The sequence below is a fragment of the Dermacentor albipictus genome, chromosome 5 (assembly GCF_038994185.2).
Source record: "Dermacentor albipictus isolate Rhodes 1998 colony chromosome 5, USDA_Dalb.pri_finalv2, whole genome shotgun sequence".
NCBI lineage: Eukaryota > Metazoa > Arthropoda > Arachnida > Ixodida > Ixodidae > Dermacentor > Dermacentor albipictus.
In genome coordinates, this window is record NC_091825.1 from 96,242,553 (window position 1) to 96,257,036 (window position 14,484).

At 47.8% G+C, this 14,484-nt stretch overlaps 1 protein-coding gene across 1 annotated transcript in view; it reads right to left on the minus strand.

The window, feature by feature from the left end:
* Positions 1–7,221: 7,221 nt before the first annotated feature.
* The window catches only part of LOC139060331 (glutamate receptor ionotropic, delta-1-like), a 38,744-nt gene continuing 31,481 nt past the window's right edge, over positions 7,222–14,484 (minus strand). Inside the window, exons 10-14 of the mRNA XM_070539434.1 lie at positions 11,256–11,352; positions 10,141–10,296; positions 9,664–9,823; positions 8,076–8,273; positions 7,222–7,286 (exon numbers count right to left, since the gene is read on the minus strand). Of these exons, the coding sequence (XP_070395535.1) occupies positions 7,222–7,286; positions 8,076–8,273; positions 9,664–9,823; positions 10,141–10,296; positions 11,256–11,352 (676 nt within the window). The remainder of the gene's footprint in view (positions 7,287–8,075; positions 8,274–9,663; positions 9,824–10,140; positions 10,297–11,255; positions 11,353–14,484) is intronic.

A 14,484-nucleotide genomic window follows, 5' to 3' on the forward strand; every position in this document is an offset into this window, starting at 1 on the left:
TGAATTGGTGAAATCACTTATGCACCTTATTTGTGTCGCCAGAGTGATACTCAACTGCAATTCTGGGATACCGGCGGGTGTACACACTGGAGTATGGGCGCTCATCGGGATTACACTGCAGCAGGTCTGCTTGAACGCCTTGCAAGGTAAAAGAAGGCCCTCGCGCTTTTCCGTTTCAATACGTTGTCGAGCGCAAAGACGTGCAGCTCAGGCGTAGGTTGTCCCAAGCTCATCAAAAGAGCACGATATATTTGGCCTGAGACTGGGCCCCGATATATGTGGCCTACAACAAACTGCAAATTCGTTATTGTGACATAAACAAGGCCATATCTAGGCGTTAATTGAAGCATATGTTTTCTTTTTGTTCTTTCAGACTAGTATATAGGGACTTTTGGCAAGTGGCTTCGTTCTTGGAGTTGTATCATTTCGATTAGATACGAAGAACTTTGCTCGAGTAGTCCTCGGACAGGGACAAATACGTTGTGCAGAAAATGGTCACAGCAGTTATCTTCCATAAGCGCATAGATAGCAGAACAGTGCTGGCGATACTGGCATGTTCAGTGCGAGCTCACTTACACTGTCACCACAAAACGTGTAGTTCACTGGGGTCGTGTATTTCGTCCTTTTTTGCTTGTCGTACTGAGGCCACTTGCTTACTATTTCTTTTTGTGACGGAACAACACTGATTATCCTGTGCGACGACTACTGAGGCACAAAAGTGGGTAACCGTAAGACCTCTGCGAACACTACAAGGTTATAAAGACAGTCATGATGTCTGTACTACTGACTGCTGTGCAGTAGTACACAACGCAAATTTATAGATTAAGCGATAACTGCAAAAAATGTACTGCATACAGTGAGCAGGAACATTGACATTTACAGCAGCATAATTTGAAGACGTGTAACGGAGCACGTAAAATATATTGCAGTTCGCGGTGAACATATTAAACATGACTCCAGAACCAACGAGCTCCATTACGTTATCTCGGAGGTTACCATATTTTCTAGTTACATAGACGTGAACGTGGTGACTACTACTACGTGAGACAGCTGTGCTTAAGAGGAACGCTGTGATGATGTGAGAGCACTGAAATAACATTTGCTTTCAAAGAGTGAACAGTGAAACATTCAAACGTCGCTACACCAAACAAAACAATTTCGGCGAGGTGTTACATCCCAAACCATGGCTTTCTCGCAACTAGTTCAGGTGACAACACAATTAGGCAGGACAAATAAGAATGTACTTGCTGATGTTTTCAATCCAAATCTTGAAACATATATATATATATATATATATATATATATATATATATATATATATATATATATATATATATATATATATATATATATATATATATATATATATATATATATATATATATATATATAGACGCAGAAGTCGTGTACTTCATACGCCCTCCTATAAAGATTATAAAACGTTTTCATTGAAATGGCATGTGGGTCGTAAGCTGTGACTGACTCTGAGCTTCTAAAACAAGGTTTACGAATGTGGTGTTCAAGCCACTAACTGCAGCACGTAATAAACAGTGTTTTTTTTTAAGTAGTTTTGAAGACAGAACGCAAATTAATAGACGTCAAGAATAGGGTGGGGATTGATCCTCGTGCGTGTTATCGAACGCTGATTTTTAATATGCTGGCCCCTATTCTTCCAAAAGGTCTAAGGTGTTTTTCGAAAAAAACAGTAACCTATGATGGAATGCAACATCTCTGTGAGTAAAGCCAGCAGGTTATGGCTGTATGTTCCATGGACAACATCGTTGCAAGGCGTGCCTGCAAACTCCCATGTTATGGTTTTCCGTGTGCTTTGAAGAAGTATTGGGACCCGTAGTCTGGAATGTCAGTTTGCTTTACATACGCCCTTTAAAGGGCCGCTCACAATGCAGGACACTGTATATAGACAAGCGCGGTGCATGGATATGCGCCGACAATCGTGTCTGGAACGCACCAAACTGTTGCATGGTGCAAAAACAGCAACAATTTTAAACCAAAGCCAGTGCACCCTTCTTCCCCGATCTCGCGGTCTTGTGCTAAGCAGCGTAACGCCAAAGCCACTAAGCAATCACGGCGGGTGTCGACGCAGAGAGAGAGAGAGAGAGAGAGAAAGAGAGAGCGTCTCTGTTGATAGTGAAGCTCCCCTTCTGGCAGCATGGTGACCCGACATTCGAATTTCTCCTATGTACCCTATTCACGAAACAATTTGACAAATTATTGCAGTAGAATGCTCTTTAGACAGCGCTTCCCAACTTCGAGTGTGTAGCAAAAATTTCCGACGGGGCCCGGTGAGGGGTCTGCTCGCCCAAGTCACGGCCAGTTCCCGACCATGACGACGTGTCCGCGCCGCCGGCCATGCGCCGGCTCCTCGGCGGCTGCTGTTCCGCCCCAGCAAGGCTGGTAGAAAGGGAAGGGTGACGTCTGCTTCACGAACAGCGGCCGACGGCCGAACTGGCCGAAGGCTGGGTAGCAGTCGCTGATGACGTGGCCTCCGGGACCGACCGTGGTCCAGACGGCCTCTTCGGCGCGCTTCCAGCCATGTCGCAGGCTGATAAAGGGGCGTGACTGCGAAGAAAGGGATGACACATTCAAAACTGTCGAGATCAACGAGTCGTTGTCGAGATCAGCTGTCGAGGTCAACTGTCGCGGTGTTCAGCTGCAAACACAATGTTCTATTCCTGGCTGAAGTAGACGCATTTGTACAGTATGCTGTGCGTTAGCGTCCGGGGGCTGCAAGTTTTGTACGTGTTACATAAAGCCGCGGCGATCAAACTTGATGCAGAAACCTCACAAAATTAAACTGTGTCTTTCTCAGCCGGAGTGTGGCATTCGAACTATCAACAACATCACACTGAACCTACGGTAAACAGCTTCTGGTTCCTGTAAGCCTTCATGTGGCTGCAAATAGCACTCTGCGAAGCTTCTAGCGCGAGAAACGCGCATGCAGGCATGTGGAGCAGCACCACAGTAAAAGGGAGGCGAACGTGTTCAAAACTGATTGACATCGTGGATTATGCAATCATATCTGTGGCACTACACGACAGTATATCCTTTGCTATCACACGTGGCAAAGATGCTCGTACTTCAATGTAAACAGTGAGCCCGATGTGAAGTATGTCTTACTGTGCATTCTAATACTCATGGCACTGTTTCCCACCAAAACGGCGATAACACTAGCTATTATAATAGAAAACTACAACAACAACAAAAAGACACGTTTTCATGGCAAGCATCTTACATACCGCGTGGTCGTCGGGTGTCCACCAGGTGTTCTCGCCCCCCGAGGCCGGCCCCAACGGCGTCAGCATTCGCGCCCTGCGCCGAGCGCGTGCCCAGCGGGCGACGAACTCGACGGGAACGAGCAGCGAGGAGATCGCGGTGCCGATCAGCAGCAGCAGGAAGGCGCTCTCCAGCTCGGACAGGCCGATGGGCTTGGTAAGGCCGTGGCTGTCCTCGTCGTAGTCGCGGATGCACGCGTGCGGCTTCTCGCGGTGGTCCTTCAGCAGGAAGCGCAGGTTGCCCGAACTGCGCAGCTTGAAGAAGCTGCGTGCGGCCACGCCATGCCGAAGTCGTATGTACGCGCCACTCGATTCGCCAACGCATGAATTAAGCTCATCGAACCGTTTCGTTACTGAGGGGCCCACTATAATCACTATTGACGATTTAGCACGTTTGCCGCTAATGAAGCGGATTTTATGTTACTTAAGGGCCGAAATTCCCATTTAGCGCGCAGTGTTTCCTTGAACGGATTTTGAATATTGCTCAGTTTATTATTCTACCACTCCAGAAAACATGTTGCCGCATTACGGCCGTCCAGCCTGGCCTTAGAAGACATAAGTGTGCCATTATTGAGCATTGACTGCCAGGCAATGTTCGTCGACTCATCGGTAGTGCCAGCATGTACGCGGTGGCAGTGACAAAGACCTGAACTAGCAAAACCCAAGGGCAGGCGTGCTATAACGCATCTTATAACTCACCTGACGTTCTATAACCCATCTTAGACAACAAAAACCCGCTTTAAAGTGTGCAGGGATAGGTTTATAGAGATCAAATAGCCAGATGACACCTACAACATGAGGAGCAAATCTTGAGACCAATAAATATGGGTTTGTACGCAAATGACAGGAGAACTCAGATTATGGACGGCTGTGTACTGATACTCATCGTATCAACCTTTGCGCACTGGCGCCATTCTGGAAATTCATTCCAAGTAGATACGCCTTGCAAGTTCAACGGCTCCAATTCATACATTGCAATTGCTGCAAAGTAATTAATCAGAAGTTAATTAGTGAATTATTTACTAGTTGAATATCATAGTGCATGTCCGCCTCTCTGAATAATCCAGCTCAAGTACTAGAATTACGTTCACTGCAACAGGCTATCTACGCAAAGTGCCTCGACGGTCAGTCGCACGGCAATATTGCGTGTATTCGCGTGCTTCTTTCAGGCTATTGAGCAACGGAAAGGTGTATCGGGAGTTTTTAATGTTGCTCTACAATTTTCTCATGGCACACGTTTAATCTAATTGTAATATTTGAGAAGTTAATTGAAGAGGACTAATTAAGCAATCAGGTTGAATGCAATAAATAATCTGAGTACTTCTAAGCGACGGCAAAGAACATTGCCTTGGTTGTGTCCAGCTACGTGGCATTTGCATATTTATTAAAATCTTGGTGCATGATAGTTGGGACACCCTGTGTAGCGACGTCATTGTGCGTACTGAAGCACACACACACACATGCACACACACACAAACACGCACGCACACACACATACACACACACACACACACGCACACGCACACGCACACGCACACGCACACGCACGCACACACACACACACACACACACACACACACACAAACACACACACACACACAACTCACTCACTCGCGGTTGAAGGCCTGTACAAAGGGGCTTCCTTTGCGAGTGCCGATACCGACGCTGATACGCATGATGTCGTCGTTGAGGACGGCTACGCGGCAGCGCCGGCGACCTCGGTTCCTGTAATCCGTCAAGGCAAGCGCTTCTAGCAGGAGTTTATCTCCTGCAGGCAGAAACGAAAGAAACAAAAACGAAGGAAGTATATAAGGTAAACTAAAATTCGTTTACTTATTTTGTACACAAAAGAGAGTATGTAGAAACACTCAAAAGTATAAAAGAAGAAAGACGAACCAACGCGCAAAGCGTGAGCAAGGCCCTTGTGTACCCACTATGAGTGACGAGTACGTATAGCTCCATGGATGTTAGGTGAGAATAATGGAAGGCCGCAAGCTCGCGGCAACTCCATTTCCCTTTGCATGTCAGATATGCCGATTAATTTTAGGCAGCTGTTCACACTGTCGCGAAGAGTTGCATGCGCAGTCAAGTGTACCATTGAGTGTCGCACGAAGAAAACCTTTGCTCAACACGGTGCCGAGTCAAAAGGGCCCCTAAAAATTAAATTATGGGGTTGTACGGGCCGAAACCACGATCTGATTATGAGGCACGCTGCAGTGAGTACATCCGGAAATTTGGACCACCCGGGGTTCTTTAACGTGCACCTAAGGCTAAGTATACACGGGTGTTTTCGCATTTCGCCTCCATCGAAATGCAGCCGCCGTGGCCAGGATTCGATATCGCGACCGCGCGCTTAGCAGCCGAACGCCATAGCCGCCAAGAAACTACGGCGGGTCAAGAGGGTCAAGAGGGTCAGGAGCGGGTCAAAACGCTCCTGCGATGCGGTTTGGCCAATTCCCTTACCTAGAAGTATGGCCTTTCCAGCTGCCACTGCATCGATGACAAGTCTGACGTCCGGCACCGCACTGGCACTGGCTTTGTACAGTCGTTGTCGAAGCTTGACGAAGTCCTCACTCGAAGACTTCTGCAAGAGGTAGGGCGAGTAACAGGGAGAAACGATATCTAGCGAAGTAAAAAAAATAATGTGAGCGTATGCTCACGCTCATCTAAGCGTTTTCGAAAGAGCGGCGGTTTCCTGTGGCTTTCATTGACATATCTACCCGTGTTGAAATAGTACTGAGATAGCTCTAGAAGCTCTATGCAACTCGAGGATGAACCGCCGCTAATGACAGTTGCGAACGAACTGCAACATGCATCTTTCGGGCCCTCTCACAATCTTGTGTGGAGGAAAGTAATGAGGCTGTTCAGGGTGCATTTGCGAATGGCAGAGTTCAGCCTATTTAAGGTCGTCTCCAAAAGTCTGTTGTCCTTCTTCCGCATCAGTTGTCGCTCCGCCCTTCTGCGCACTGCGCAAAGGTTCCTGAGTTTTAGGTCCGGAGTCGGAAAACGATTAGGCAACTTGACCGCCGTGGTAGCATCCATCTTACCAAAGATCATATTGTCTCTCACATCACCGGAAACCCATGCAAGTTGCTCCCTGTATTTGTCTCAATTAACAACATTACTAATTTTAGAGCCGCGCATATGTAAGTCGACAGTAAACACTAAAATTGGATAGTGATCACTTCCCATGAAATTTCGCCTCCACATCGTGACCTTAGAGTAACGATTTGTAATTGTGAGGTCTGTGTCTGATTTATGTGATTTACTTATTTTAGGTGTCGCTACGGTGGAGCAAATTGCAGGCAGCAACTGCAAGGCTGATCCCACCAGTAGCCTACAACCACTCAACTCAACTCAACTCAACTCAACTCAACTGCATTTGCGAAAATTACTGGAGGCCGCGGAACCGATACACTTTGCTAGCTTTGTACACGTGGTCCAGCAGCTAGGCCGTCTGTGCTCGCGCTGTTCCATGAGCAGCAAAGACGGACTTTTAGTGGACACTATAGGGCAGATGTGACGATGAGGCATACCTTGTCATCGAATCTGCAGTGGTGCATAGATAATTTCGAAAGGCTGCTGGCCGTTGCCCACTCTACCACACGACAGTGCAAAGCAGCCGCAGTTGTCTCGTTTGTAACTCAACTTCTTGCCAATTAAAATGAACTTACCTTATTTGACCTACGATGGTGCTTCCTTCGACACAATGGTCTCTACGACGTACTCAGATTAGTTTCTAGTGAGTGTGCGTATGTATGGGAGGCAGCGTGTAATGTTTGTGTCATTTCCCATACCATTATAAGAAGTAGCATGCTGGACGCGCAACCAGGCAAACTTATTTATTAAAGCGCCTCTCGCTCTCTGTGTGGTTGCCCCAATAACGTTAGAGGACGCTAAACCTCACCAAAATGGAATATGGCTAACCCTACACTAGCTGCAGCCGGAGATAGCCACTCCTGGTCATCCTGGCAGGTGGGTTCACCTTGTACTCTGTTGGCAGGCAAGTACTTTGCTTGAGCAACTCTTTCCATGACTCACTAGCCTGTTACCACGTGTCCATTACTACAGCGTTCTGCAGCAGGCGTACTGCATGTGGAAGTATACTAGAACTCTCGAGTGTTGATTCACACATCTCACAACCAGTTACTTCCAAATGAAGGAGCCCGAAGAACTCCGTTGTTTATAGGATATTCGTGCTCGGCCGCGCAACCAATGTATCGACGAGTCCTCATATATCCGATTCTCTCATGTCCTCTATAGCTTGGACTAGCATTCACATAAGCCACACCATCGTAATCTTAATGGCCAGCCGTTCTGAGTGTGACGTTTATTGGTGGAAGGAGATTATTTGAACCTTTTCTGCGAATTCTTTCAATTCAGGGCACAAATAACAACCCTCGACACTACGTCTGACAAACTTGACCACCGTCCCATTGCAGAAAACAAAATTCTTGGACCCTGATCACAGCGACGCTATACTGAGCTGCTTTAAAATAATTATTTTGCTTTCTGGCAGCATCCTGAATGCATATATTGTAGTCGCTGTCAAAAGCCTTCATTGCTCTCTTGAGGAAAGATTGCTTTTATGTCTTCGTCTAATTTCTCCTTATATTGTCTATCGATTTCCGTTCGCTCTACTAAGCCAACCGGAAGGGTACTTTGGATAACCTTTTTTTGCTGCCTTTCGTGTCGTATTTTATCTATCTCCTGTCCGGCATTTCAAACGAAATTCCCTGCGCAGTTCCAAGTTTTGGTGTACCAGTATCTCTTGGTGGATACCCGTGCCGTGAGGGATGTAGATGTGTATGTCCTCCCTCCTCACGGCTTCGCGGAAGGACGGCACTAGCCACTGGGGTTCCGGCACCGTCAGGAAGGCGATCAGGTTGCTGCTGTAGTAGGCCATAACGATCACCACGTAGATCCACCAGGTGCCCACCACCAGGCGGGAAGAGGTGCCCACCGGAAGGTGCACTGCGCCTGCAATGCGTGTCGCGTGCTGCAATATGGCGACCTTAAGAGGACACTGGGAGGCAAACATTAAAGGAGAGATTTCCGAGCTTTCATTTTTTTTTGGTAATTGCATGCCCTAGATCCAAGAGGTGTATGTGTCATGACGTCATGGCATAGAAGGTGGTCACGTGGGAGTACGACGTGGCGACGTTTCGGTGCTCGCTCCGGCTCACTCGGTCGTGCGCTTTTCTGTTACTCATTCAGCGGCCTGACGCAGCAGTATAACAGCGAGGCGTAGCGTGCGCCAGAACGTTGCCATGTCGTGCTGCTCTCACGTGACCGCCTCTTGTATCATGACACCATGACGCATACGCCCCCTTGAAACCCAAACCGAAACTGGTGTGTATAACGCTATTATTGCAAGTTTACACTGGTAGGCCAGTGCATTTTCTAGTAGTTTCAAAGCATACGACCTTCGTTTAGCAAAACAAACAAAGTCAGAAATGTCGTACAGCCCTCCTTTAAGTTATGTTGATTTGGTAGATTGCCTCGGCACTCGCTCTGCCCGTTCACAGTTATATATGCCATATTATAGCTGAAGAAGTCAAACCCGAAGGCACAACTTCCCCTTCCCAATATTCCTCGCGCCCAAGCCGCAGCGCCGATGACGTTGCTGCACTGAACGTTCTTTTTGGTCTTACCGTAGGTTTCCCTTCTGTATTTATTTATATTTCACCGAATACAAGGAACCGTTTAGAGATCTAAGCTTTAGCTATGGTATTATGTACATAGCAGCACCTGCCATCCCCGCCCGTGGCTGGTGCGTGGAGCCGCAAAAAAAGGGAAGCGGCTCCGAAGTCTAGCGTAGTCGTTACCATGCGCACTGCGATGAACATATATATAGATGAGATGCTAAAGGAGGGGAGGTTAACCGGAAGCTAACTATTCCGTTTACTACCCTGCAGTGGGGAAAGGTTAAGGAGAGACAGAAAGATAAAAAAGAAAAACATACAGAGAGAGAGAGACGGGAAGAAAGGGAACATAACTATGCTTCCGTGGGAGCAATTTAGGTTCGACCACTCGATTTAGGCTCGACCACTCGGTTCGACCACTCGTTCGACCACAAGAAACTTGTTAAGGAATTTGAAGGTGCCATTGCCTCCTGTCCTTCACTTTCACGTTCTTGTCTGGATAATAAATATCTCCTTTTGTTAATAGCGTCCTGTTCCGTATTGCGCAGCCGCAGTCGTAAAATATCGAGTTACCCTATATTTATGTTTTCAGTTCTGACTTTGTTTATGTTTGAGTTTGAGCTCGACGGTATTGTCGAGTTGTATGCCGGGAAGAGATGCGCGAAACAGGAAAGGGCAAGTGTAGGCTTCTTCAGGAACCAAAGGAAGCGCTGTCGACCGCATACCTTGCTGCAAGAGCGCTCCGTAAGTGTACCAGGCGCAGTTGTGGAGCTGTGATAAGCCCCTTCCTTTTTGGCGTCGATGGGCTTCTTCGGGGGACCAGTTGTAGACTAACCACAGGGCCACGCTCACAACTGGGATGCTAACCAGGACGAGGATCCAAACCTGCGCATTGACACCTAATTTAAGGCACCACGATGTGACTTCACGATCCGTAAGGATTACCAGGCTATGATAGGTACAGAAAGACGTGCTTTGATTCCAGGCTGATCCATTCAAGACGTTAATCGCAGTGCATAATTCAAGGCCTTAGAACAACTTCTACGGCATGACCACCCACACGCACGCACAGGCACACATGACACAGCGCTCGCTCGCTCGCTCCTCACTCACTCACTCACTCACTCACTCGCTCGCTCGCTCGCTCACTCACTCACTCACTCACTCACTCACTCGCTCGCTCGCTCACTCACTCACTGCACCTGCGTCGTGAAGGGTTGCACGAAGAGCAGCTTGCGAGACAGGATCTTGGGCGTCTGCACCAGCATGGCCATTGGGTGGCTGATGATACCGTCGGTCATAGAGAAAGAGTGCACACGCTCCTCCGTTATGTCCATGAACGCCACCAAGTCGGTCTCCTGGGTCGAAGGCCGCCATGAGGATCATTACGCATCGGAAGCGACATCGGTTGCTGGCGTTGTGCGTATGAATTTTGATTTGGAAAGATATCCGTAAATATCATGCCGGTATGGTGTTGCACGGTTGCACGAAGGTAAAGGAAAGAAGCGGCACTGACTTTCGTATACTTGGCGGGAGCTGTACTCATGTGAATGACACCCACTTTGAGTGAGTGTACAAATACGGCGCTGTAATATTACAACATACAACAAAATTTGTCCAGACAGAGAATGTACTAAGCGCGTGTAGAGAAGTGGATAAACGAAGAAATTAGCATGCCTGAGTTGGTACTGAAGGAGAGGAAAAACAAGACTTTCCATATCCCATGACTACCTTTCACTCGGTTACTGAGCATTGCGTACAGCAATCAGAACCAGACTTCTCGAAACGTTTAGATATCTTAAAAAGAGCCACTTAGTACTCCTTGAAAACTTTCAAAGAACTCAAACGACCGCCTCAAGAACTAACGTAAACTTGTAGACAACGCTAAGAGGATATTCCGCAATCTGGAGAACATTTGTGAGAAATTTGCTGGAACGAACAATGAGAAACCGTAGGTCACGTGGCGTTTAATAATTGCGCGGCTCGACTACCTTGACGCACTTTGTTAGTTGTTCTTCAATTTGCGTTAAAATCACGTCGCCCACCTTGTACATGAAACACCCTTCTTGAGCGAAATCGAGATACTCTATATTTAAGTAAGTTTGATCTGATCTTTTTCCTAATGAACTTGTCAGAGAGGAGGAAAATGAGGAAAAGATGTGAGTGAATATGAACGCATGGCAAGGCGATGAATGACACAACGTTGTTATCTCACACATACACGCCATCTCACAAAAAAATGACATTCATCGGCCAGTGCAAGGAGCATGCCATGTGAGGAACAATTCGCCCCTAGACATTGATGTTGTCGACTCACCCTGGTGTTAAGTTTGCCTAAAGATCCGCTCCAACTGTAGTCTTCTCCGAATTTGACCCCGACGCTTGTTTCATTTTCGATTAGCTGGTAGGTCACACTGCGCAGGGAAAATTGTTACGTTTGATCAGAAAGATGTTTTTGAACGTGAGAAACAAACATTTTCGTGTTTCTTAAAGGGGCCCTGAACCGCCCTTTGAGCTTGGTGAAAAAACAAACACATTTCGTGGATACCACACGCTACTTTGAACAACTCTACCAAATTTTGCACTCGTGCTTGACGCGTGGGGCTCACAAGTGGAGCGCGGAATCACCTTCTTCTCATGCTCTCTCTCTCTTCAACAAAGGCCTTCTCCTCACCCGTTTCGGGGTTGCCGGCGGCTGCCCCTTGACGTCAGCGGGCAGATTCCCATAAACCACTGCCATTGGCCGATAGTTCACGTCAATCAAGAGACGTGTTTAGATGAGCGCGCTCCTACCTGCTGTTACTGTGTGTATTTATCGACGCAGTTTACTAATCAGGCTGAAGTAAGTGAAGATATACGTTTCGATTTTTGATAATAATTACGTTCTTCCGGAAGGATCCGACTGTGCCGTCTGCTCACGCTCGGCTGCGCCCGCCCGCGCAGGAACGAAGCTTTGGCCACACTGCTTGTCGGTGTCGTATGGCCATCGGGTCTCGCTAATTTATATTAGTTTTGAGCACTCAACTAGCCTCGAACCACGCGAAACTTAAGGGAAGACCACACGCATGCTTGCCAGAGCGCGCACACTCCTGGCAGCTCTTGTCTAGAACCTTGGCACATGTCGCTTCGTCGCGAAATGTCAACAACGCTTCAACATGCGAAATTGGATGTGGTTGCTATCCATCGGCCAATCAAGCTGGTGCAGGACAATGCCGGTCCGCGCCACGTTGCACTGTGAGACTGGAGCACAGGAGCGCTACCGAGAACTCCAGCCCTGTCGTGCACACAGTTGCGTGTATCTCTGTCTGCTGTGCAGCGTAGATACCGCGTAGATACATTGGAATACCTTTTACCAAAGATTTATTATCGCTAGTAACTCGCTTACTCTTGTGGACCGTCATGGAACGTCCAGCTTCGTCTATTCATGCGCTATCAGTGTAGTCCGTCATTTATGGTGCTTATGGTGGGCATATATTAAAGAGTGCGCCCATTCACTTAAGGCCCGTTTATAGTCCGACGTTATCGGCGCGCGGGCGAGCGTCGTTCATGGTCAGTCACGCTACGTCGGTTGCGCTGCGCCAGCCGAGATGCCATCCCCTCTATACTTCAACGCGCGCGCCGCCGGCTGCTATCTTCGGAGCATGCGCAGAAGGTTCGCCAAGTCGCGCGCCGTCCGCAAAAGCCGTCTGCGGAGTTGTGTTGGCGCCTTTTTCTTCGCGCGCAATGCATTGTGGTGCGAGAGTTCCGCCGACTTCGACGCGCGAATGGCTCCGGAGCCAAATCGGCGCCGGGCCCGTCGGGGCGCGTTGGAAGCCGCCGGTTACGTTAGCTGCGCCGGTGCGCCCGACTATAGAGGTGTCGCTTTCGCCGACGTGACGTAGCGTGCGCGCGCGCGCGCGTGCGTTACGTCGGACTATAAACGGCCCTTTATTGACGCGTTGGCGATAGAGCGGTCGTAAGATGCCGTGCCAGTTGAGGTTGACGTGTGTAGATACTGTGCGCGAAACGTATAGTGACAGCAAGCAGCTCTACTCCCTTTGTCATTGTGTATCGAGCGGTACTCACTCTTGCCGACGTGCCGGGGCTGAATCACTTTCTTTGAAGGTTAGCGATACAACGCTGGCGGATGAGCAAATTTCTGTCTCCTCGAAGAAAGCCGTACATCTCGAAGTGCCGGTTACACGTGCGGACAGTTGCAGCAACGGTCCGTGAACTTGGCTACACAGATTCATTTCATTTCTTAATATGCCAGTCACTATTTTTACAGCCACCTGAAGTGCACACATCCATCTTCGATCCGCATGATTCAATCCGGCATGACTGGAGCACAATGCGTTATCGAATACTCAGTTGCAATTCCGACAGCTTATCGCACAGAAGCAAGATGATAGCGGTAATGGTTTCGTATTCGTGCGTTGTCGCTGAGGCGACGTGCGGCGCACCGCCGAAAGCGCCATCTCGTTTCTCTAGAACAAACTGCTCCGCTAAAGGGCCAATATGAAATTCATCTGAGCTAGGGCAATGCATTCATTTATTTATTTATTTAGTACCTGCATCGCCTTGGAAGGCATCACAGCAGGGGAGTACATACATATATATCTACATCAATTGACAATCATTTCAACACACAAAGCGTGGTAAAACTTTTCATTACATTGTATACCTACAATATTTGACGGGAGAGCATACCACTCCCTCGTGGTCCTATAAAAAAATACATAACGCAAGATGTCGCCTTTAAAAGGATATTCATAAAGTTTCAAGGCATGGTCTCTTCTACGCGAGATATACGACGGTAATGTAATATATTTGTTCCTGTCAATGCCTGTTTTAGAATAGTAAACACTGTGAAAAAATTTGAGTCTGAGGCCCTTTCTTCTGTCCTTTAGATCCTGCCAGTGAAGTCTGCGCTTGCCTTCCGTGATACTGAGGTTTTTGTCGCAATTTACCAGAACGAATCAAACCGCCCTATTCTGAATTTGTTCAAGTAAATCGACTAACTGACACGTATAAGGATCCCATCAGATACAAGCGGACTCAAGTACCGAACGTACGTTAGTAAAATACAGCCGTTCTTTCAATTTACAAGGTAATTGGCCAAAATTTCGATGGAGGAAGCCGAACTTTCGTGCCGCCTTCCTTCTTACCTTCTGTACATGCCTGTTCCACCTTAAATCCGAGGTAAACCAAACTCCCAGGTATTTGCATTCCGTAACCCTACTTAGAGTAACGCTCTTTAATTTGTACTCGTATGTCTTGTATGAATCATCATCATCATCATCATCATCATCATCATCATCATCAGCCTGGTCACGTCCACTGCAGGGCAAAGGCCTCTCCCATATTTCTCCAACAACCCCGGTCATGTACTAATTGTGGCCATGCCGTCCCTGCAAACTTCTTAATCTCATCCGCCCACCTAACTTTCTGCCGACCCCTGCGACGCTTCCCTTCCCTTGGAATCCAGTCCGTAACCCTTAATGACCATCGGTTATCTTCCCTCCTCATTACATGTCCTGCCCACGCCCATTTCTTTTTCTTGATTT